The 21,893-nt window shown below is 39.6% G+C and overlaps 2 protein-coding genes across 2 annotated transcripts; one reads left to right on the plus strand and one right to left on the minus strand.

Annotated features, from left to right (window-relative positions):
• The first annotated feature begins 3,172 nt into the window (after positions 1-3,172).
• On the plus strand, positions 3,173-11,096 carry LOC309720974 (max-interacting protein 1-like). Its single transcript, XM_082558261.1, has 6 exons — positions 3,173-3,607; positions 4,622-4,724; positions 4,828-4,857; positions 6,096-6,210; positions 8,777-8,948; positions 9,044-11,096. Exons 1-6 carry the CDS (start codon positions 3,379-3,381, stop codon positions 9,205-9,207), a joined length of 813 nt encoding a protein of 270 aa, XP_082414387.1. The 5' UTR covers positions 3,173-3,378; the 3' UTR covers positions 9,208-11,096.
• Positions 11,097-11,237: 141 nt separating this feature from the next.
• Positions 11,238-17,138, minus strand: smndc1 (survival motor neuron domain containing 1). Its single transcript, XM_082558263.1, has 6 exons — positions 16,997-17,138; positions 16,524-16,643; positions 15,470-15,612; positions 14,847-15,008; positions 12,050-12,203; positions 11,238-11,874 (listed from the first exon to the last, which is right to left on the minus strand). The coding sequence occupies exons 2-6, from the start codon at positions 16,641-16,643 to the stop codon at positions 11,737-11,739; spliced, it is 717 nt and encodes a 238-aa protein (XP_082414389.1). The 5' UTR covers positions 16,997-17,138; the 3' UTR covers positions 11,238-11,736.
• Positions 17,139-21,893: the final 4,755 nt, after the last annotated feature.

Genomic DNA, 21,893 nt, shown 5'->3' on the forward strand with positions numbered 1-21,893 from the left:
CAAAAGTTAATCCATGTCTTTATACATCTGTTATCCATACTATTGGCTAACAATTTTAACTGTTTATCAATACTCTTATTCAAACTGTGACTCTATAGCATTTAGCTAGCACTATAGAGTTTTGTTTTTATTATTTTATTTAGCCACATATGATTTTTATGTATTTATATTTTTGTTTATTAATTGCTCTAATAAAAGTATTTTCTAAATTTTGGATAAAGCATTTCTTTCTTTTAACTTTACTTTCACAGTTTCAACAGTTTATCCATGCTAATATTTTGCTATTTTAACTGGTTAGCCAAGATTTTTAGCAAACCATTTTAAATGCCTGGTTTACTTTTGGGAAACAATGTCAGGAACTTATTTATACTAGTGAACAATCTTAGCTAGTTATCCATAGTTTTAGCTTGCCATTTCATTTTAAAAAAATGTATTACTTATTTGTTTTTACGATTTCAGTCTTACTTTTAGCTGTTTCCTGGTTGCTTTTGTTAATTATGACCTTGATGCACAAACTTGTCTAGATCTACTTAATTCTATGATTAAATTGTAATTTTATGTTGTCTTTTAGTTAGCTGATCGCCTCTTCACAAACCTACTGGCTACTGCAGAAGTATGCACAAATACCCTGTGGAGTACTTACATGGGAATCAGTTAAACATGAGGAGATTTTTGATGTTGTTGGACAGTGATGCATCACAAAACTTGAACCATTTTCACCAGATGGAGTAACACCTCTTATATTAAATACATCTTGGGAACTGTTTACACAGCCTCTGCATCTAATTTCAAAAAACAAAAAGCGAGCTCCCCTAAAACAATATATTCTATTCAGAGATAATTGTGTGAAGCTGTATAATCAGCATTCAGCCATGATATGAATGGGCGTTGTCATAGTAATCCACTGAGAGGGGGGAGATGCAGAGACAAAGAGAGGATTTGGTGTCTCCAACAGGTGTTCATGTTGGGGGGGAGTGACAGGATCTGAACCTCCACCAAACCCCAAACCACACACACACACATCTCACCTTCTATGAGATGTAATAGGGAGAAAAGTTTTAAGGCAGTGCATTTAACTGTGTAAAACCACCACCAACAACAATAAAATTAGATAATTAAGAAAACATAAACATGATTTTAAGTTTAATGTAAAAACAAAGACTGATGGTTATTAAGAATAAATAAGGGGGGGAAAAGCTTGCCGCTGACCTCATCCACATCCTGACAGTGCTAAGGAGAGGACGGAGCAGGTGACACACGTCTGGTCTGCTTTATTGTCCTACTGTGACCTCGGGGCAAAGTGCAGCTATTGTTTTGAAACAACGGGAGACTGCTGTGGTACAATGGATAGTCTGAAAACATCATCTTAGCAGGGTAACATCAAATAGAGTCCCCTGCATTTAAAAAAATAAATAAATATATTTGCCTTTTTGACAACACCCAGAATGGATTATTCTCCCTTATGTGTGATTTTTGTCATGTTCTTTTTCATAAAAGCAAGCCTATACACACTCCAGCACTGTGTGACTTTGCCTCCTCTGTGACAACTGAGCCACTGGTGTAATCCTCAGGCTTTTCAGATTACTCCAGTTGGGGTCACATTCTACACCAACCTACAGCGGGTCAGCTTTCCACAGTCGCTATCAGTGTGCAGCACGCAGAATCAGTCTGCACACAAGCCTCACAGCACAGATGAGTCTTTTCCTGGTAAAATGCTGTCAGTTTCCATCCCCCACTGAACTCTCTGTCCATGTCTCACTCTATTTGTGTGTCCTTTTGAGCATGTGCGTAGCAGTAGATGATGTCTGAGTGCACACTGGCGTTGTTGTTTTATATGCTAAACATGCTCCAGTAACAAAAGCCTTATTGCATATTAGGAGAGAAATATGCAGTGCCTATGAGTCAAAACAGACCTGTATTTGCAAGAATATGTGTCCCTGAAGTGTGCGTCACTGTTTCAGTGTCTATGTGAGAGGCCTCGCCAGGCTTATTAAAGCCTCTATGGGATGGTGTACTCTCTCACAGGCGTCCGTTACAGGCCAGACCACATCTGCAGCGGGCCAGCCATCTGCACCCATTGTCTCAGAGGCACAACACAGCCCTGCACGCATGGCTGGCCTTGTAAAGGCAGTCCCTTTCCCCCCTCTGTTCTCTTCCATTCCTCCCAGTGTGGGGCAAAATGACTTCTTAATCTCTCAAAAGGGACAACAGAAGTGGAGCATCAAGCTCGAAAAAGGTTCAATTTCAAGGTTAATTTTTGAAAATGGCAGATAACTTTAAAGTTTAGTAAAGTAAAGACATTTCTACACAAGGATTGGCTGTGCCTGTTCCTAAAAATCCTTTCACTTGTTTGCAACTTTCCTTTTAATCTCGATGTGAGTTTAGACTGCTTTGGAACCAGGAAAAGACACACAGAGGGGCTGAGGGGGGCAAACAATGAGATTATTAAATGCAAATAATGGCAAACAAACTGCACCTGAACTAATATGAGTTCATTTGATTTACGCCAAGAATCCCCCTCCCCACCTGCACTCCCCTGACAAAACTCAATTTTCCAATCCAGCAGGAAGTAAACGAATCACCTAAAATTATCACATCAAACACCTGAGTTGTACTGCATTCAATCGGCTTTCAAATGTCGCACAGGTATCTGTTTTTTGTGAGGATGGGATGACAACGCGGTGCAACATGAAAGCGACACAAGTAGCTCTCTAAACTGCTATCCCAGTGTACAAATGTGTAAAGATGTTAATTACAGAGCACATTTAAAAGCATGTGGGAATAGAGTGCGGTTCCAGCATTGAAGCAGGACCATGTGGGGCCCTTTAACAACACAAAAGCCCCAAGTGATTACATATTTATAACCAAGACCAACCCTGGCAGTTGTCCCCGGTATCCAGGTTGAACTATTGATTAGATCTGCCGTTTGATCTTAATGCTTTTTCACTTTTAAACTCTGTTCACATACATATTTAGAGATAACTGAATGCACATGGGAAAAGGAGCATTCGTCATAATTATCCAGTTTATGGCAGCTAAAATAATGCAGCTTTATTACAAATGAAAGCAGTCATTATTGCAGAATGTCACTGGACACAAGTGTGCTATTTGTTACTCTCTTGCAGTATTGATAATGAGGATTTATTATGGCACGGTTGACAATGAATGCAATGTGCATGCGTTAGTGGGAGGGATTATCCACCAAGTAGGGCAAGTGGCTGAGGCTAAGGACTGCAATTCCATCCAGCCTAGTTCATTTCAGTCATCCGCTCAGCGCACAGACGGAACAAGGAGAGCAATTTCAGCGCTGCGTATTTGTCAAAGCCCCCCCAAAAGCCTAAAGTTAAAAAAAAAAGAAACAAAGAAAGAACAGAAAAAATGGTAAAGTACATGAGACATCACAGCGAGCTGAAACCCGAAGAGGTCATGTCGGAGTCTGATGCGTCCATGGACCAGCAGGATTTCGGAGAGGTGTCCGACTATTCTTTCAGCGACGTTATATACTCCAAATGTTCCGCAATGGACCAAATCGGCACTTTTATGAAGAACGTGCAAGTGCTGCTCGATGCAGCCAATTACATTGAAAACATTGAGAAGAACAACGGAAGTAAGTAAACACGGGCTGCAGGGGATATTAACACGTAATGCGCCGAGCAGACAACAATAGAGGCGAAGGCGACAAAAGACGCGCAGCCCGACAGCAGCCCGTCATGTTTTACCTGCTACTGGGAAACCGTGCCGTCTCAATCGGCCTCACTCTTATCCTGCGTAATATGACCACTCGAAGAACTCCAGAAATCACCGAAATTTGGAAGTCGGGAAACAATCGCATAGCGGAGACAGCCTCGCAACAATAGCCTTGCAGCGATCCGCTCCCATTAAAACCGGTGTTTTTGCAGACCGTGGGAGACGCAGCCCGGCTCATAACGCACGGTTCAGTGTATTCATTATATGAACTAGCACAGCCATGCATGTGTGCGCATTTACGTTCATACATGTAGACGTTTATGACACGAGACATCCAGTTTATACTTCTTTTTTTCTATCATTCCCTCACAGCTAATTTTAAGATTGCGCTCCTAAAATATCATATCCACTCGGAAATCTCGCATTTACGCCCTCTCTGATCTAGACTGCAATGTGGGTTTTTTAATTTCCAATGAAAATTCCTAATTCGAAATCCAACTGCGGGTTTGCTCGGCCAGCATCTGCTTCCTTGTATGTGTTGTTCACATGGTTTCCACATGGAACAAATTGCAAAGTTCTCATTGGTCAGGATCCATGTTTCCAACGCGAGTGTCACTGCAGTTGACCAATCGCGTGCAGGATTTTGTCTGGCGAGGTTTCTGGGAACAGTAGTTCTTGTGTGATTTGTTAAATTCTTCTCGCTTGAGAGCTGTTTCCAAGCGTTTGCTCTTCAGTCTGGACTGTTCTTGATAAGTTTAAATTGACTTGCTCTAAATGAAACTATATGTATATATGCATGGACATTTTTTAAGGTGTGCTTGTGCATTGCACCGAATTTTAGTCATTCCAAGGATGTGTTGCCATTGCTCAAATCCAACCATCTTCTTCCTTGTAGCATATTTAATCCTCTTTATCTTTTTTCTTCTATCACCAGAATGTGAGCACGGGTATGCTTCAACATACCCCGCAACCCAGATTTCACTTCAACAGAAACAACGCAAATTAAAGAACAGGAAACTGGACAATGTTCACAATAGGTAGGTTAAAGTCTGGAAATATATTTATATGCATATGCTGTATTTTGCATATTTAAGCCATGTGACCGTTCTGGTTATATATTTATATACCTATTTTCAACAGGTCGGCACACAATGAACTGGAAAAGAACAGGTGAGTGAAAAATCACAGAGGAGGTCACTTATATGCATGTTTAGGTTATAAACACATAATGCAGACAGGTGAAGACTGCACTAAAGAGGGTAAAATAAAGACAATGAAATATTGCGAGTCATACTTCCTTCGTTGCTACCTATGCATAACAAGTTGACTGTGAGGATGAAGGATGGAAAAAAACTCAACAACACGCCCATAGTTGTTAATCGTCTGTGGCAGTTTATCTCAACAGTCGGTTGTTTCGAAATGGAGCTTCAAACTGTTTGCATATCTAAGTCATATGCTAAATATGTTGGCCATGCATTTTCAACATGACTCGCACCAGAGTTCTATAAGTCAGCATGGTATCATCATGGGATTATAAAAAAAGACCTTTTTATCAACAACTCTGATATTTCATGAGTTGTGTGTGATAGGAGAGTGCGTTTTGCGAGGCAAATATAAGGGAGATGTAAGCAGCACTGTTCCTAGAGGACGTGCAGACATTTCCCCAGTCAGCAAATGGGAACCGTCTGTTTCCAGACAACAGGGCTCCTTCGTGAGAGATTCTCAGCTGCAGGTCTAACTGCAGCTTGCGTCTGTAGCTCCAGGATGAGGCAGCCTCTGCTCTGAAACAAATGTCAGGACACATTTATCCTAAAATTAAATGCCCAGCCATGTGTGACATATTCTCACTTTAAATGATAAATGAAAAGAGGAAGAGAGCATCTTCAAGAAGGCTCATAAAGGACTGTTTTCTATTACAAAATGGTGGCCAATGCAGAAGAAAAGAGATGACATCATGACTTGACCTACATTTTACACCATTTTTTTGAAAGGATAGTGAGTGTCCTTTGCCAGTTTCTGCATTCATTCAGACCACAGGCTCAGAGGCTTTGGTGGATCAGAAATAGAATATCAGGCTGACCTCGGCAGTTTTTAAATCTGGGACCAGACAGATCCATATTTAATTGTAAGGGAGTCAGATGGCATAGCTTATGAGCAAAAGGGATAAACAGATAAAGTGCCAGGATCCATTAACACTTACATCACTCATCATCCTGAATAGAATTGATGAGGAACAATCAAGTAGTTTTTGCTTTTTCTAATAAGATACAAATCAAATTGGATGAGGAGGTAATAATCTGACCGGATGAGGATCAGTGCAAATGAATAGATTACTGTGCAAATTCATCAGTCAGTTTTCTGTTCATGTATTATGTTGAATAATGCAGATTGCTCTATGTCATTTACAGGCGAGCACATCTTCGTCTGTGCTTGGAGAGGTTGAAGTCCCTCATTCCTCTGGGACCAGACTGCAGTCGGCATACCACTCTGGGACTGCTCAACAAGGCCAAAGCACATATCAAGGTGTGGTAGTCTAAGGGAGGAGTGTGGCGCTGTAATGGGACTAAGAGCTGATTTCCTCTCAAAAGTAGTAATGCAACCATACTGACATCAAGCTTTTTCTGCCTGACTGCCGACGTGTTAATAGTTTGGTTAATATCGTTTTGGGAAAGCAGCAGCAACAAGATAACCGTTTAGTCAACATGCCAAAAAAGGCCTTATTCACAGCAGGGGCTTTGACTTGTCGTAGCACGAAAAACACAGGTGATACTAATAACATAATGTGTCCCAGCAAGCCATAGCGGTGTGACGGCGAGCCAGCATGAACTGGCCTGAAATCAAACAGAACTGTCTGCTGTGTTTCTGCAAAGTGGTGAGATTCAAAGGCCTGGATACAGGCAAAGCGTGACTAAGAGCAGGACCCTGAAACCAAAGCAACTAAATTCAGTCATGGGTAATTATCAGTAAAAAAAAAGAATAATAAAAGAAAAAGAAAAGGCCTGTTGCTGTCAACAGCAGTGCCGGCATTCTGTTTACAGCAAATTGCTTTGTATATTGGCTCAAACAGGGGGAGAGAGCTGTGTTATTTCCAGCAGCCGCTGCAGGATGAAAAGGTTTGATTTTAATTGTAACTGACTCAGTTCAAACACTAGGAAAGGAGAAGATACGACTAGATAAACACAACATTTATCATAAACTGGCAATAAAGCAACGCTAAATGCTTGCGCGCTTATGGTTTACATGTAAAGTAGGGATTTTTCAAGCAGAGTCACTTTTCCCAGAACCCCGAGATGATTGGACCTTAAGGCAGCTGCTGTGTGGTTGTTTGAGTTTTTCTTCCCCTTTGAAAAAATCTCCCTGGGGATGTTTGCAGGGCTCACTTTTGCAAGGTTTTGAGCCTTGGTAAGTCTTTGATTAGAACTTGTGTCTTTAACACTGCAGGATAACATCAGAATGGGACACTTAACCTTGGACTTAGGAGCACTGCAGCTATCCTGCTATTAAAACTAGTTGACTGACTGAACTAAAAGAGACTTAAAGATTTCAAACATTCAATGCAATGGCTCCCCTGAGTACAGCAAGCAAACTCAGATCAAACTTTGGTGGAAAGATTGGTGCTGTTTTTTTGCCCCGTCTGTACAGTTTCCAGCTGTGAGCAACAGCTAAAGAATGACTAAAGGCTACAATATGAAAGCAATCCTGGCTTGGCAACAGACTCTGAGAGTTTATCACAGTCGGGGTTAGTGAGTAAAGTACCTAAGATGTCAGCTGTTGACTTTGGACTTGCCTGTTTCACATCCAGGAAATGAGGCTTTTGAATGCTGCTGCTTTGTATTTTTGGAACCAGGGGTTGTGCAGTACAATAAAAGGTGGAGCAGGTGCAGCCAATAATAAGCTCTGTTGAGCTGCAGAGAGAAAGGCTAGCACTACTGTCACTTATGTGGAGGCTCCATTATACCAAATTCAATTATACAAACACACAAGTCTATTTAAACATTACTCAGAACTAGCAGGTCAAAAGTCTTACCCTTCATAATATAATACCACAAATACATTTTTGTCATATTTATGTAAAATGAAGCAGGTGTCACAGCCAAATAAATCTTTATTTATATTTCAAGCTAATATGTCCCAAATGCTTATTATCTTAACAATATAATAGGGGACATAACATGAAATGTAATACACAGCTTTTGCCAATAGGAAAAGCAGTCCTTTTTCAATGAATTACTTTCCCCCAAAATCACTGTTCATTTTACACATTCTGCCACTTGGAACTATAAATGTGCAGCTGTGGAGAAATTACATTAGTTTCAATGTACATATAAGCAGCAAATCTTGTTCAACTGCTGGTTTGTGTGCAAATTATCCAGACTGTGCTGCTATAGTTCCATACATGAGCTTTGATTCATGGGCGTAATGACCGGGATTATGTGATCTTATATCCGTATAATTACAGAGGTTCATAATTGAATTTCAGGACTTTGGTTATTTCTTAGCTTAACAGCTACAATTGCAGTAAACAACTTAAAGTACACACATCCAACAAAAACTACTGGAAATCATAAGTGGACCTAAACTGGACTGGAGTCCAAGTTGGCGAAGGTTAAATGCATAAATTAAAACTAAGAGGGCCAAAAGCAAAACGCTCTTGTCCAAAGCAGGACGGGGTGACCTTTAGATTCATTTGTATAGCGAAGCTCATAAAATGAATTCTCTTCCTTCTCCATCCAGCCATATTTCACTTTTATCCACCACACACAGGCACCATCTATTCCCTTAGATCCCATCCAGCAACTTGCTGTCACTGTGTTAAATAATTTATTGGAAATATCGCATTTTACAGCAGCCATATATATGTACATATTACCACATTATCAACTCGCTACATACATGAGAATTCTGCCATGCTTTCCATATTATGTTAAACATGAGGAACATTTACAGAGGTGTAGTGATAACGATATCTTTGAAAATGCTTTTTGAAAACACTGACTGGGATGGTTAAGAACCTCACAGATCGCCTGACATTGTTGTTAGGTTTCTGCATAATGCAGTGCTTTTAATTCTTACTCGTGCCACTTTTTAGAAACTTGAAGAGATAGACCGGAGGAGTCAGCACCAGCTGGAGACCTTAGAGAGGGAGCAAAGGCACCTGCAGAGGCAGCTAGCTCTGCTGCAGACCCACGGAGAGTGGGAGCGCGTTCGTACGGACAGCCTGGGTTCCCGCATGGACTCTGATCGCTCAGAGTCTGACAGAGGTTAGTACTTGCACTAAAGGCTTCATTTCATTTCAAATGCAGAGACTGATTTGTATTCATTGGCTTTTTTTATGTGTCTGTGTGTGTTTGAGCAGAGGAAATTGAAGTTGATGTGGAAAGCACTGAGTTCTCCCATGGAGAAATGGACAGTGTAAGCACCAGTGGTGCAAGCGACCTGGATGACCATAGCAGCCGGCAGAGCTCCGCCAGTGATGAGGGCTACTCCACTTGCAGCCTGAAACTGGCCTTTTCTGCTTAAAGCACCAGCCTATACTTTCATTAAGCTGCAGTCTTTTATGGCTTTTACCTGTCAAAGTACCAGCCTACAGCTCCAGTCTCCCTTACCGTTTAGCTAATCTGTCATCAGAAGAACCAGCCCCTATCCTATCTTTACCTGACAAATGAAACATCTCCACCCAAGAACCAGCCTTAAGTTCAGCTCAAGTCTGAAAGTCTAAAACAGTCTCCTTCCAAAAACCAAGCGGCTCCAATTTACACAACCACAAATCTCCAGCAATATACGGTTTCCTTACTTTAAAAGATGACTTAATCAATCACCCGAATGTCCCTTTACCCATTACCAGCTTGAAGCCGCCATACCTGCACTTGATAGTGATCCTTTAGAGGACCCATGAATGCACCTGTGTCAAACACTAAAGGCTAAACTGTACCTTTAGTGAAGTTGATCCTCAGAAACCAGCAAAACAGACAAAAAATCCCAAATACCAGCTAGAAACTCACCATTGGGAACGTTCGCTCCATTGCCTTGTAAAAACAAAAAAAACATGGCCCTTTTTCTTTGGATAATGTATCCAGATAGCACTTCTTGTCAGTGTCCAAGTCAGAGGAAAGGGCTAAAATGTCTGCATTCCAAAATGTTTATCATACTTCTATAACCTCTGCTTTAGGACCCACCAACATCATCGATCCATGTGGCGTCCCTCTTCTTAAGTGACATACAGTCAGATACAGAGAGGTGGTGCAGTCCACCCTTGTTATTCTAATTTATTTTGCATATAATATTTATTTTTGGTATATTTAATTGTACTGTAGCTAGGTCTTGGTCATGCTTGAATGGGAAAAAAAACCCTTGCTGTTAAATTCTTTTATTATTTTCTGTTTCTAAATGTTTACCAAACTTACATGATGTAAAATCCCCACTGAAGCAGTGCTAGTTTAATGCATTACTCGAAATGCTTTCACACTGTGCGTGAATTAAATTTTTTTTAGACAGTAATAAGCTATCCCGCACTTGTCCAAGCACAAAGCTCAAGCAATAATGCCTCTAGTTTTAATAGATCTTCAGTGTTGGCTGGGTTTAGCACATTATTCTGTCCGTCCAACTCCAAATTATAGTTTTCCACTTGCTCCAGCGGTAGTACCAGCTATTCATAATCAACAGTGAAATGATTGTAATGGACTCGAAACGCTATGGTGCATGTGTATTTGAATGTAGCCTTTCTAATCATGTTGTAATGTGCTTTGGATTGAGTCTTACAACCATGTGTGTAGCATGAACCACATAAACACCACAGATTTTGGTTTGTACTTCATTGTTTAACTTTTTTGTTTGTATCGTAGCAGAAAAAGCTAAAATCCTTGAAATCTGGAGACTTGATAATTTGATGTGTATTTGACGCAAAGAATTGCACTGCTGAGCTATTCAAATCCATGAAACCAAATGAGACCATTTATCTGCATTCTTCTGATCCAGTTTCTAAGTAGATCACCACCAAATTGTGTCTTAAAGTGGGTATATGACTCTTGCACCTGTAACCCCCAACATGTTTGGGAAACTATAAAATGCACTATGAAAATGACTTTTGTTAAGGAAGTACGTTGAAGCACACCCCCAGAATGTTTTTCTTGTGCTTAATCAGCCATCCAAGGTGACTTTTTTGCAAAACATGTGCTGCTGGTCCCCTGCTTTGTTACAGTTCCTGATAACTACCCTTGAAATCTTAATAAACCTCTACACAGAAAAACCCCAATCCTGTCTATTTTAATCCCTACTTTTAACGTTCAATAAAGTCATAAGAGTTGTATTAAAACAGAGCAAGTTTCACATGCAAGTCAGGTCTGTGGTGTAGCCAGTTTGCCAATGTTGAGCATCTAACATGAGAAAAGAGAAAAAAATAAAAAAATCATGTTACTCAAATGAGAAAATTGGTTGTATTCACAGCTGCAACCTGATGTTGACGACATCGCTTTGCCACCACCTACAGGACCTGACGGGGCCACGACTAAAATACACTGCTGAGATGGTGAAATGATGTAAAGGATCAAATCTTTAAAAACTGAAAACAATGTTTATTTCACTGTTATATGTACATGAGGGAAAACTTAAATTCAGCCAACTCAAAATCAACACCATTATTAATTCAGACTTTCCTAGAACACGTTAATGTTTAAAATCCAGCCTCAAATGCAAAAACCACATCTACAGGCGCATGTTTATAAATAAAACAGATGGTATTTGGCCTCAGTGGACAAACCGCAAACTCTATGGCTTTTCTAAAACACCATTTCCTTTTCTTACATAATAGATGACCTTGCTCCAATGGAGGGCAAGTCCCTCATATGGATTGTATTTGTTGTGCCTAACAATAATAATAATAATAATAATAATATATATATATGAAACTACAACAATATTTCAAAACATTGGTGTGCAAGCACTTACTTTCAAAGCTTACTTTACTCGAGAAACTTAAATCATGTATAAACACAATGGAAAGCACTGATACAGCTAGTATACAGTGGACTATTATGTACAGGTCATATCAGGTCATTGTGGCATTAGATGTCTGACATTGTATTTGGACGTGTCATGGTACTGGGTCATAGGCTTGTCTGCAATACCACACGTTCCCACTCCCACCTTGCCGTTGACGCTTTCTGGAGATGCAAATATGCTCCTCTTCACCTAGAATAAACAAAAGCACATGGAAATCAACATTAGTAGCTGTTGCAACAATGTAGTACTGGAAAATTTGTATTAATTATGCATTACAAAGAACTTAACAGTAACCTATGGACACATGTCACTAGTTTCAAGCCGATATCTTGGTTTTCTAACACTAGCCTTAAAAATAACTTACCTGGCCTTTCTTGTTCTTTGAGTAGGCTTTGTTGTTGAACTGCTGCCACTTTGACTTTTGCTCCTCTCGTTCTTGCTCCAGCTCCTTCATCCTCTGTACCTTCTTCTGAGCTTTCTTCTTTTTATACTCCCTCTGCTCTGCTATCTGCTCTTTCCTAGAGAGAGAGAGAGAGAGAGAGAGAGAGAGAGAGAGAGAGAGAGAGAGAGAGAGAGAGAGAGAGAGAGAGAGAGTCAATACGGATTCCCCCGATTCTAATTTTCTTTCTCAGAATTGTAACTGACAGCATTTACACAGAAAAAATAAAATTTTCTCCAACACAAAACATATTTCATAATAAAGAGCTTATTAGATGGGGAGAATTTTCCTTTAACTGCTGTAAATTAAGGGTTGTTTTCTCACTTTATTGAAAATAAAGTGCTCTGCTACTGGAAAGCGGTACAAAAAGAATTAACTGTGTGTTGCTGTACACCCAACTGAATCTGACAGATTTTACCTTACCAGCCAAAAGCAGGTGCAGCAGATCTATTCAGCAAAAGACTTTCAGATACTTGCATCATTTTACAATGTGCCTATAAATTTGCCTGGTAGCAGGACACTGTCCCTTTTCTTGTTTATATTCATCTCCACCATTTTCCTTTTAACAGCTTAAATCCCTTGCTCTTGCTGAGACTGCTGTCTTGTGGCTGGCTTTGAGTCCTTGATACTTTGAGCTACTTTCCCTCTGTTAATTTCTTTAGTGTCCACATTTAGCTGTCTGATTAGGTTTGTTGTTACAAAGGTTTTCACAGCGGTCTTTGGCAAACTTACTTCCAAGCTTTGTTAGCATATGGCTGTGACTGCAGAAGTGACTATTTGTCTGCGCTGCTGTGCGCAAGTTGTGTATGATTGAAGCAGACCAGTTCTTAATCAGCCATATGACCAATTAATGACGACTCCAGAACAAGAATACTGGAAATTTGCCAGTTCCGGTCCCTCGAATTTTAGCCCTCGTTTATAGAAACAATCTTATTTTTCTACTTTCTTCTTTATTAGTAGAGATTGATGTGTTTCTACTAATAAAGCTAATTGCTACAGATATATGCACTGTTTTAAACTGATGGTTAAATAAGAAACTTTTTTTCATGGATAATAGTAGAATTTCCTATTGTCTTCTTATAATAATAATAATAATAATAATAATAATAATAATAATAATGGTTTGCATTTATATAGCGCTTCTCTAGACACTCAAAGTGCTTTACAATTCCACTATTCATTCACTCTCACATTCACACACTGATGGAGGCAAACCACAGTTGTAGCCACAGCTGCCCTGGGGCAGACTGACAGAAGTGAGGCTGCTATATCGCGTCATCGGCCCCTCTGGCCAACACCAGTAGGCGGTAGGGTGAAGTGTCTTGCCCAAGGACACAACAACCAGCTACAGACAGAGTTTGGGATCGAACCGGCAACCTTCCGGTTACAAGATGAGCTTCCAGACCCAACCCCCTGAACCACGGTCATTATCAGGGAATGATAATTCCCTGAACCACGGTCACCCCCGTCATCATCATCATCATCATCATCATCATTATTATTGTTATTATCATCATCATCATCATCAATAATTAATTTTATCTGAAAAGGTAACATGTACAATATTAACAAAATGTTGCCATTCCAGGCATTGTACCAGAGTTAGCTTAAGCTAATTTGCATATGTAGTCCCACTTTACCCATTTTATAGACTAATTAGTGTGCGCAGGCCTCTGCTACCGATTTGTACTTGCACTTGTTTCTCATCCTGCCTTCAAAAACAACTGACTGGACCGCTTCAGTCCCACGGTCCAGTCAAGCGTCAACACTAATTGCCGCAGCTGCTTTAGGGCTGCTAAGCTATCATTTTAGGTTCCTATAATTTACTGTTAGCAGTTTGCTGCCCTTTTTCATTGCTCTGTACGGTTGATGCAAAAGTTACCCATAGCTTGATAGTAAAATTCTATATTGTTTTTTCCTAACAAACTTTTTTTCTAATGGCGCTACATCCTTTTGTGTTAAGTAGCATGCAGTTAAGTTTAATTTTGTTATTTTCTTTTAATAAGATTAGCTAAACCAGACCTTCCCAAAGTGTGGGGCCCGGCGTGGTATGAAAAGGAAAAAAAACAAAACAACGCTTGGACACTGCTAGTACGGGGCGCCCACAGAAACGCAAAGCAGGAGATGAAGCATCGCTGAATATGTTTCCAAACCAACTTCATTCTTAGCCAAAGACTAGAAAATATGGTGAAGCATATCTACCCTTTCGTTTCACCTGCACAAGTGCTAAGGTAGGTCTCAACGGCAGAATTGGTTTCCCTTGCGTCAGGAGCACGCGCTGGGCTCTTCAAATCACAGACAAACAGTATCCCACATTCTTGATTTTTAGTTCACAAACACTTGTTGTAATGACTAACTACTCTGGACATTTTGGAGATGTTAGCTCTTTATACAGTAAAGTTACAGCGGGATACAAATAATATCAGGCTCATCCTGCCACGATTTGTTCCCCCTGTTTATTCTTGTAAAACAAAGGGGGGCCCAGCAAAAAAAAGTTTGGGAACCACTGAGCTAAGCTAAGTTCGGCTTCAATCACTTTGAGTTATGCAGCACCAATTCTTCAAAGTTCTTGTGTTGTTAGTTCTAAAGCTTTAAATCATTTAATTGTGTCTCAATTGTCCGTATGGTTGATTACAGTTGTTCCCATTCCTGTCCTTGATTTAAGTTCAGTTTTATATGCACAGAGTTTCATTGAGTGAGTTAGAGAAGAGTTTGTTCATACCTCGACTTTGGCTTCATACTCCCATCCTCCTCCAAAAGCTTTCCTTCCTCTACTGCCTTGAGGTTCTGTAGAGGAATCACTTCAGCATTCCCATATCCAGTGAAGGTAACGGCTGCAGTGCCGTTGTCTCGGTCTATCTCCTCAATCTCCGCTTCATAAATCCTGCAAAAAAATCCCGTCTGTAAGCAGGTGAGTATGAGCCAAATACGCCAGGTCTACTTTATAAGTAAAGCCTAAAACTAACATATAATCTGTCTGTTAAATACAACTACACATCTTACACCATTTTCCATTTTTACAATATATATTTATAAAAAAAAACTGTACACTTGTTTCCTTGAACATGGCTAAATGTGTGGATTTAAATCTAAAATTGTTGCTTATAATATTGTTTTTACAATGCTGTCCCATATCAGTATAAATAATCTCATTTCCTTGACTCACTGAACAAGTACAGTTGGAAATGTAGGTATTTGACATGTGCGACTAACATGCATCTACAAAAATAATAAAGTAAATAATAAAACAGCTACTACAAATCAGATGAGGGTTTAAATTGCAGCGCTATAAAAAGTATGTAGACACACATAATGTTTTCATTTAAAGAGGCTGCTGACACTCACTGTCCGTCCTGACTCCACATAGCCAGACACTTGTCTCCCACTTTCCAGCCATGCTTCACAGGAACTGTGTCCGAGCCACTTGTTTTGGCAACAGTCTCTGCCGGCTGTGAGGTCAGGAGGTCTTTTGTCAAATCAATGACTTCCTGCAAAATACATAAAAGGAAATCAGATTTTCATTCTCCATCAGAAAATATAGTTAACAGTAACAAGTCGCTGCAGTTGTAACAATAAAAAGAGAGTGACAGAAAGTGCAAAAGTATCATAATATAAATCACTGTGGCACGCCCCACAATTAAGGTTTAAAACATTAATCAGTTAAGGAAATCAAGCTCAACTGTAAAGACAGTCAGACAGAACTTTAAAACATTAAAATAGGAATAACACAAAATATTGTCTTTTGAAACATTTCAGTTTCCTACAAGTTGGAATGCATGCTATTGGTGTAATTTGTTAAATGGGATATTCTCCACATAGGATAAAACCTTATCAGGAGATCCACTCGCCTAGCTTGGGAGTATATATATATACACACACACACACACACACATATATATATATACTCCCAAGCTAGGCGAGTGGCTCCAGCAGATCCCGGGAATAACATCGGAGATCTCTGTCCAGAAGAGCGCAGTCCTGGGAACAGCTAAGATACTGCGCAGGACCCTCAAGCTCCCAGGCCTCTGGTAGAGGACCCGAGCTTGAAGGATAAACCGCCCGCAGGGGCGTGCTGGGTGTTTTTGTTTGTGTGTGTGTGTGTGTGTGTGTGTGTGTGTGTATATAGTAAGTATTATTGTAAGTATTTAAACTGTTGTAAATGACTTGTTGAACTATAATCTGTGAAACATCTCTCCTGAATGATAGCAAATAATTTTGAGTCAGAAACAACATTATATAAATTATTTTTTTTACACAGTGTTTTTTTTTTCATTTATTCAAAACTTATAAATAATTCATTTATGTTTTCGTTGTGTTACTTTAAAAGTAACAGCAACACATCACTTGCTCACCTTGCTTTAAAAGAAGCAATTTTCTACTATGAGTAAATTAAACAAACCTGTAAGTCTTTTTGGAGTTTAAGAAGGTCTTCATTGTCTGGATCAGTAGATAGAGCGACTTCAACTTGCTGCAGCTGGGCTTTGTAGTTGCTCAACTGTTTAACCAAGTCCTCCGACATCTGTGTTGACAAAACAGGGAAAATGGCTACTTGCGTTAGCACAAATCCTATAATTCAGTGACAAACGGAATAAATATGCGTGCTAGCCTGGATTAGGCATATGCCGAATGTACAAACTTCTAACGTAGGCTGTGTAAAACCCGTAACGAGTGAAAGCTGTGTCACAAAAATACTAAAGACCATGATTTACGTTTTGTCTCATATAGCATCCGCGCTAACATGGCGCTAAACGATTAGCAAGCAGGGTTCCCTTGGCCCTAAAATTGCGTAAATTTAACGTACGTCGGCTAATGCTAACTATAAGCGGCACACTGGTTGAGAGACAAAAATAACAGATTACTGTGTAATCTTACCTCAATATCAATACTCTTTGCCGATAAATATAGTAAGCATTCAACTCTAAACCTGATATCTTTGTTCAAAATGCCTGCTTAAAAAGAAAGAACAGTCCACTCTCTGTACTTCCGTCGCGGACAACCAGCCGGAAACACATTGAACACGCTCTCGCGATAACAGATGGGCTCTGATGTCGCCAGCGCCCCTGACGGTGGTAATAATATTGTCTCTTTGCATATTACAAGTGAACCATACCCTTATCCTATAGGATGAAGATTATAAAATAAAAGCTTAAATATTTTGGAGACTCCAAGGGTAAAACGATAAATCAAAAGATTGTTTAATTCAAATACGAATCAGGTCCACAACAGAAAAACTGAACTTCCTACAACTCACATACTATGTATTATGTAGGGATGCATTTTTGTAAAAAGTTTATATATGCTCATAATGGGCATGAATGTCACGATAATTTGTGGCTTTAAATCTTTGATATCTTTGATCAGTCCTTTTTCCAGAGTGGAATGATTCTGTTGATCCTAAAGACTTTAAAAAACAAAAACAATAATTGGCTGCACAAGTTTGAATTTCTCACATTCTTACAGCATTTCTCTAAACCAAATGGGGTCAAGATTATACACCCAGATTCAAAAATACAAGCAAACTCATTTAAATCCTTTAATAAGTGGTGCTCTGTTCTACAATATATTTTAACTTGACAAGGCCAAGCCCTATTAACCTTTTATTAGTGATCATGATTGACTAAAACTTGGTAGTTTCTGTTTGCCAGCATAAAAAGGATTTGTTTGACAGCATTCATTGGACAGAGCAATACTCAGAACAATGGTAAAGTCCAAGAAACTCAGTAAAGATCTAAGAAGGAGAATTGTAGATTTTTGCAAGTTGGGAAAGTCTCTTGGAGCCATTTGTAAATAACTGCAGATTTCAAGATCATCAATTCAGACAATTTTACAATTTTAAGTACAAGTTATTCAGCTCATGACCACTTTGCCAAGGTGTGGAAAATGGTTCAAATTGTCACCTCAGATGAGAGGAAATTGGTTAGACTGTTCAGGAATGACCCAGGAATCACCAAAGTTCAAGCCATGAGGTCAAACCTAAGAAAACTGTACCAGCTGTCAAGCATGGTGGTGTTACCATCATGCTCTGGGATAGTTTTGCTGCCAGTGGTAATGGTATATTGTGACTGGAATAATAAAAATGGGGACTACTTCCAAATTCTACAACTTTACCTCAAACCAACAGCTAGAGCGTTGAAACTTGGGCACAATTTGAGGGTTCCAAAAGGACAATGATCCCAAATACACATCAAAACTGGTTTAGATTGAGAATAGAATAGAATAGAATAGAATAGAATAGAATAGAATAGTCATTGAAGATGTACAACAAAATTGTGGGTGCTTTACACCAACTCTGATGAAACAAAATAAAGCTGGCTTCATTATTCTGACCTTCCCAAAGCCTATGGCTTTGGCTACTAAAAGCATCTGGTCGAGGTGCAACATCCTAAGAGACATTTAACCAGATATTAGACCATCATAGACGTTATGACGATGCAGATGTTAAATATTAATATTAACAATAATTCAGTGTCCAACAACCCTGTTAACAACCCTCAGGTCAGTGGATCAGAGTTTAATGGCCCATGTACATATTTATTGGCTTTTGAAAAAAAAGCTTGTATTTCTATATTTTTAAATATGAATGCAGTTTAGTTAACACAATATTTGATACTATTTCACTTTCATTGTGAGAAATGTTATGAACACCTTGAGATTAATATGGTCTAATACAGTGGTTCTCAAACTGGTGGTGCTTGGGCTCTCTCTAATGGTATGCGGAAAAATCTCCAAAAAGAATTTTAAGATTAATTAATATACCATTGTGGAGGCATTGCACAACACACAAGAGTTCCTGAGGCTCTTCTGGGAGTCGACCAGAAAAACGTCTCCCCTCCCGGAGCGTGAGTCCTCTGTGAAGAGCACCCTTTCCTTATTGCCAGTGATCGTCTCTGCTACAGAGCGCTGGCAGGCTCATTTCCCTGTTTTAACCATCATTTTTAAATGGACAAAACTTCAGTCAAGAGAACTACTGATATAATCCATCCACAACACGAGGTTAATCATTAATATACTGCTGCATGGGCTGTAGTTACATTACAGGTTTTAAAAACTGAGCTTTAAAATGAATAGTGGTAATAAAAACCGAGAGAGGCCGACAGTGATCACTGATTGTTCAGATTAAATAGAAAAAGATACAAAGCATTAAAACATGTTAAAAACACAACAGCCTTAATAAACACAGAGCAGCTCGGACCCGCAAGCAGGTTTCATCACGTCATTGCTTAAAGATTGGATATCCCACCTGCTGTGAATGTTTTAATATTGTTGTTATTATTATCACTTGTCACGTCCTGTTTATGAAGGTTAAAATAATAACATTCATATAAGAAATATAACTGTCTCGTGTAAACTGTATATGGTGATAAATAAATAGGTCTATACTACTATACTACATATATTTTATGAGGTGGTACTCATTGTGAAAAGTTTGAGAACCACTGGTCTAATACACCCCATGCCCCCCTTTAGACTTACCCCTGTTTGCTGCAGGTATTGCTTCCATGGAAAATAGGAAGGCTACTGTATCATTTAAGCACCAGCCTGTTATCAGACTAAGTTAACAGTTCATGTGCATATTTTAATAACTGGAGGCTGCAGATTTTTCTCAGTGTAAAACAAAAGGAGCAGCTTTAAGTTTGTTGCTTTAAGTTTGTGCTTTGATGAAAGACTCCCGCTAGCTTTTTCCCAGTAAACGTTTTTATTGGTGATTACAGGAACTGCGTCGCTGTTTTGCAACTTTACAAACACGTTTTCTTTCACTCGACCTGAGCTCACCGTCTTGGTACCGGCCCCACCCCTTTGCTCTTCGCGGTGTGTAAACAGACGCCAGCTCCACGTTCAACACGTTAAACTGTGCCAACGTCATCGTCACTGCTGCCGTTGTGTTATGAGTGTTTCGGTTAAAAACTGGCGGTTGTGTGGGCTTAATGCAGTCAGACCTTTTATTCACACGCTGCTCTTAACTACGTTTCTATTACAGCTCTGTTTTTAGTTACAAATGTCCCTGAAACGTTCGCGGTCGAGTTCCCATGGTAACAGTGGCGCGCTACCGAGCCGTGCATTAAACGAAGCAAAGAATTTGTGTGGACATTTCTTTACAATCGAATTATTCGAATTACTCGATGAACCGTTGCAGCCATGGTTCTTTTGTTTGCCATTTAACCGTCATTGAGTGGATTTTGTTTTTGTTGCACAATTCAGATCAGCTATGGTTGCAGACCATCTCCCTACAGTTGTATTTTTCAAAATCAAATCAAAATCAAATCACTTTTATTGTCACAGCACATGTGGAGGTACACTGGTACAGTACATGTGAGTGAAATTCTTGTGTGCGAGCTTCACCAGCAACAGAGGTGTGCAAAAACACAATAACATAAGAACAATCGAAATATAAGAATGGCCAAATATGAGAGTAATATGAATAAATATATGTAGCCCTGGCTATATAAGTAGCTCATTATTTAAATTTGTTCATTAATATTGATAGTTAATTGCAAATGTTTAATGTGTTCAAGAATGTATACAAATGCCTGCAAAGTATGTGATGTGTGTTAGTTAAATGCACAACCTTTTTATTTGTATTTTGAGGTTTATGTCATTATTTTTGATATGGTATTGATATGTACTACAGCTCCAGTGAACCCTGAAGTAGTCTCAGATAGAGGGGTGGAAGTAAGTGGGGAGCCTTGTGCACTCTGCAGGAAGCGAGAGAGACGAGAGCTGAACAGTGTCGAGTGAACGCGGAGTTTAACAAAACACCATATTTCTGTCATTATTTTAAGGATGTGGAAATGTACATACATTCAATATCAGACTCCACCAAAAAAAAAGGCTCTCAAAACAATTTATGTATGTGAATTTTTGCGTGTATTCTTATAATTGTTACCTTTTTCTTTTACCCCTGGTTTTGTGTGTTCATGTTCTGTTGTTTTGTATACTTCATCTGTTCGTATGTTGTATACTCATTGTTTGTTAAATAAAGTTTATAAAAAAAAAAAAACTGAACGCAGAGTTCATAGAAGGGCGACCGACGTATTTTCGGGTTGACGGATAGTTAACCGGAGTCGAGAACTGTTGTACCCTACTGTGAGGTAAATGTGAATTTTGTCTGACACTTGAACCCAATGTTATTGTGTAAAACGGGCTAACTGCTAACCGCGACTAGCCGCTAACACAGCCACTAGCACAACTGCTAACATAGCCGCTAGCGTAGCCTAGCATATTCGCTAAGCTCTTGTTCTGCTCATCTAGGGTTTGAGAGTAACGAAATTTCTATTCTCTGTATGTCCTGTACATGTGGCAGAATTGACAAATAAAGTTGACTTGACTTGCTCTGTTTTTATTTATTAAGCTAATGCTAAGATTGAATGTTATCGCATGTGAACTGGCATTTAGCGGGGTTGTGTGATTCAGTAGGAGGAGACGGACGTCTTGCTGGCGTGTCAGAGAGGTCCCTTCTGCTGGTGTGCTGAAGTTATGTGTTCACGTGGGAGCACGTGGAAAGGACGACTGTGAGTGCTGCTGCCGCGGCCTGCTGGTAGCCGTGACCCAGTTTCCCCGCTATCCCCTTGAACTGCCTGGAGGTGTGAGTACTGTTGTTTGCACGTGCTTTTTATTTTTACTGCTTGGCAACAAGTGAAGCGACCGGGGAGAGAAAGATGGCGGAATAAGCGGTTGTACAATCTGCGGGTCTGATTAAGAAACGTGATTTTGATGTCCTGTAAAATACTTTACTGACAAACTGTTACTCCAAAGGAAGTAGAACGCAAGC

This window comes from Aulonocara stuartgranti (assembly GCF_965226115.1).
Source record: "Aulonocara stuartgranti genome assembly, chromosome: 13".
Classification (NCBI taxonomy): domain Eukaryota; kingdom Metazoa; phylum Chordata; class Actinopteri; order Cichliformes; family Cichlidae; genus Aulonocara; species Aulonocara stuartgranti.

Bases quoted from the DNA above. Each gene is read 5' to 3' on its own strand.
- LOC309720974 (XM_082558261.1), top strand. From the start codon at position 3,379: ATGGTAAAGTACATGAGACATCACAGCGAGCTGAAACCCGAAGAGGTC. The intron at 4,725-4,827 runs GTAGGTTAAAGT...TATTTTCAACAG, and splicing joins CTGGACAATGTTCACAATAG to GTCGGCACACAATGAACTGG. The intron at 8,949-9,043 runs GTTAGTACTTGC...GTGTTTGAGCAG, and splicing joins TCGCTCAGAGTCTGACAGAG to AGGAAATTGAAGTTGATGTG.
- smndc1 (XM_082558263.1), bottom strand. From the start codon at position 16,643: ATGTCGGAGGACTTGGTTAAACAGTTGAGCAACTACAAAGCCCAGCTG. The intron at 15,009-15,469 runs GTGAGTGTCAGC...ATTTTTTTGCAG, and splicing joins ATGTGGAGTCAGGACGGACA to GATTTATGAAGCGGAGATTG. The intron at 11,875-12,049 runs GTAAGTTATTTT...TGTTTATTCTAG, and splicing joins CAAAGAACAAGAAAGGCCAG to GTGAAGAGGAGCATATTTGC.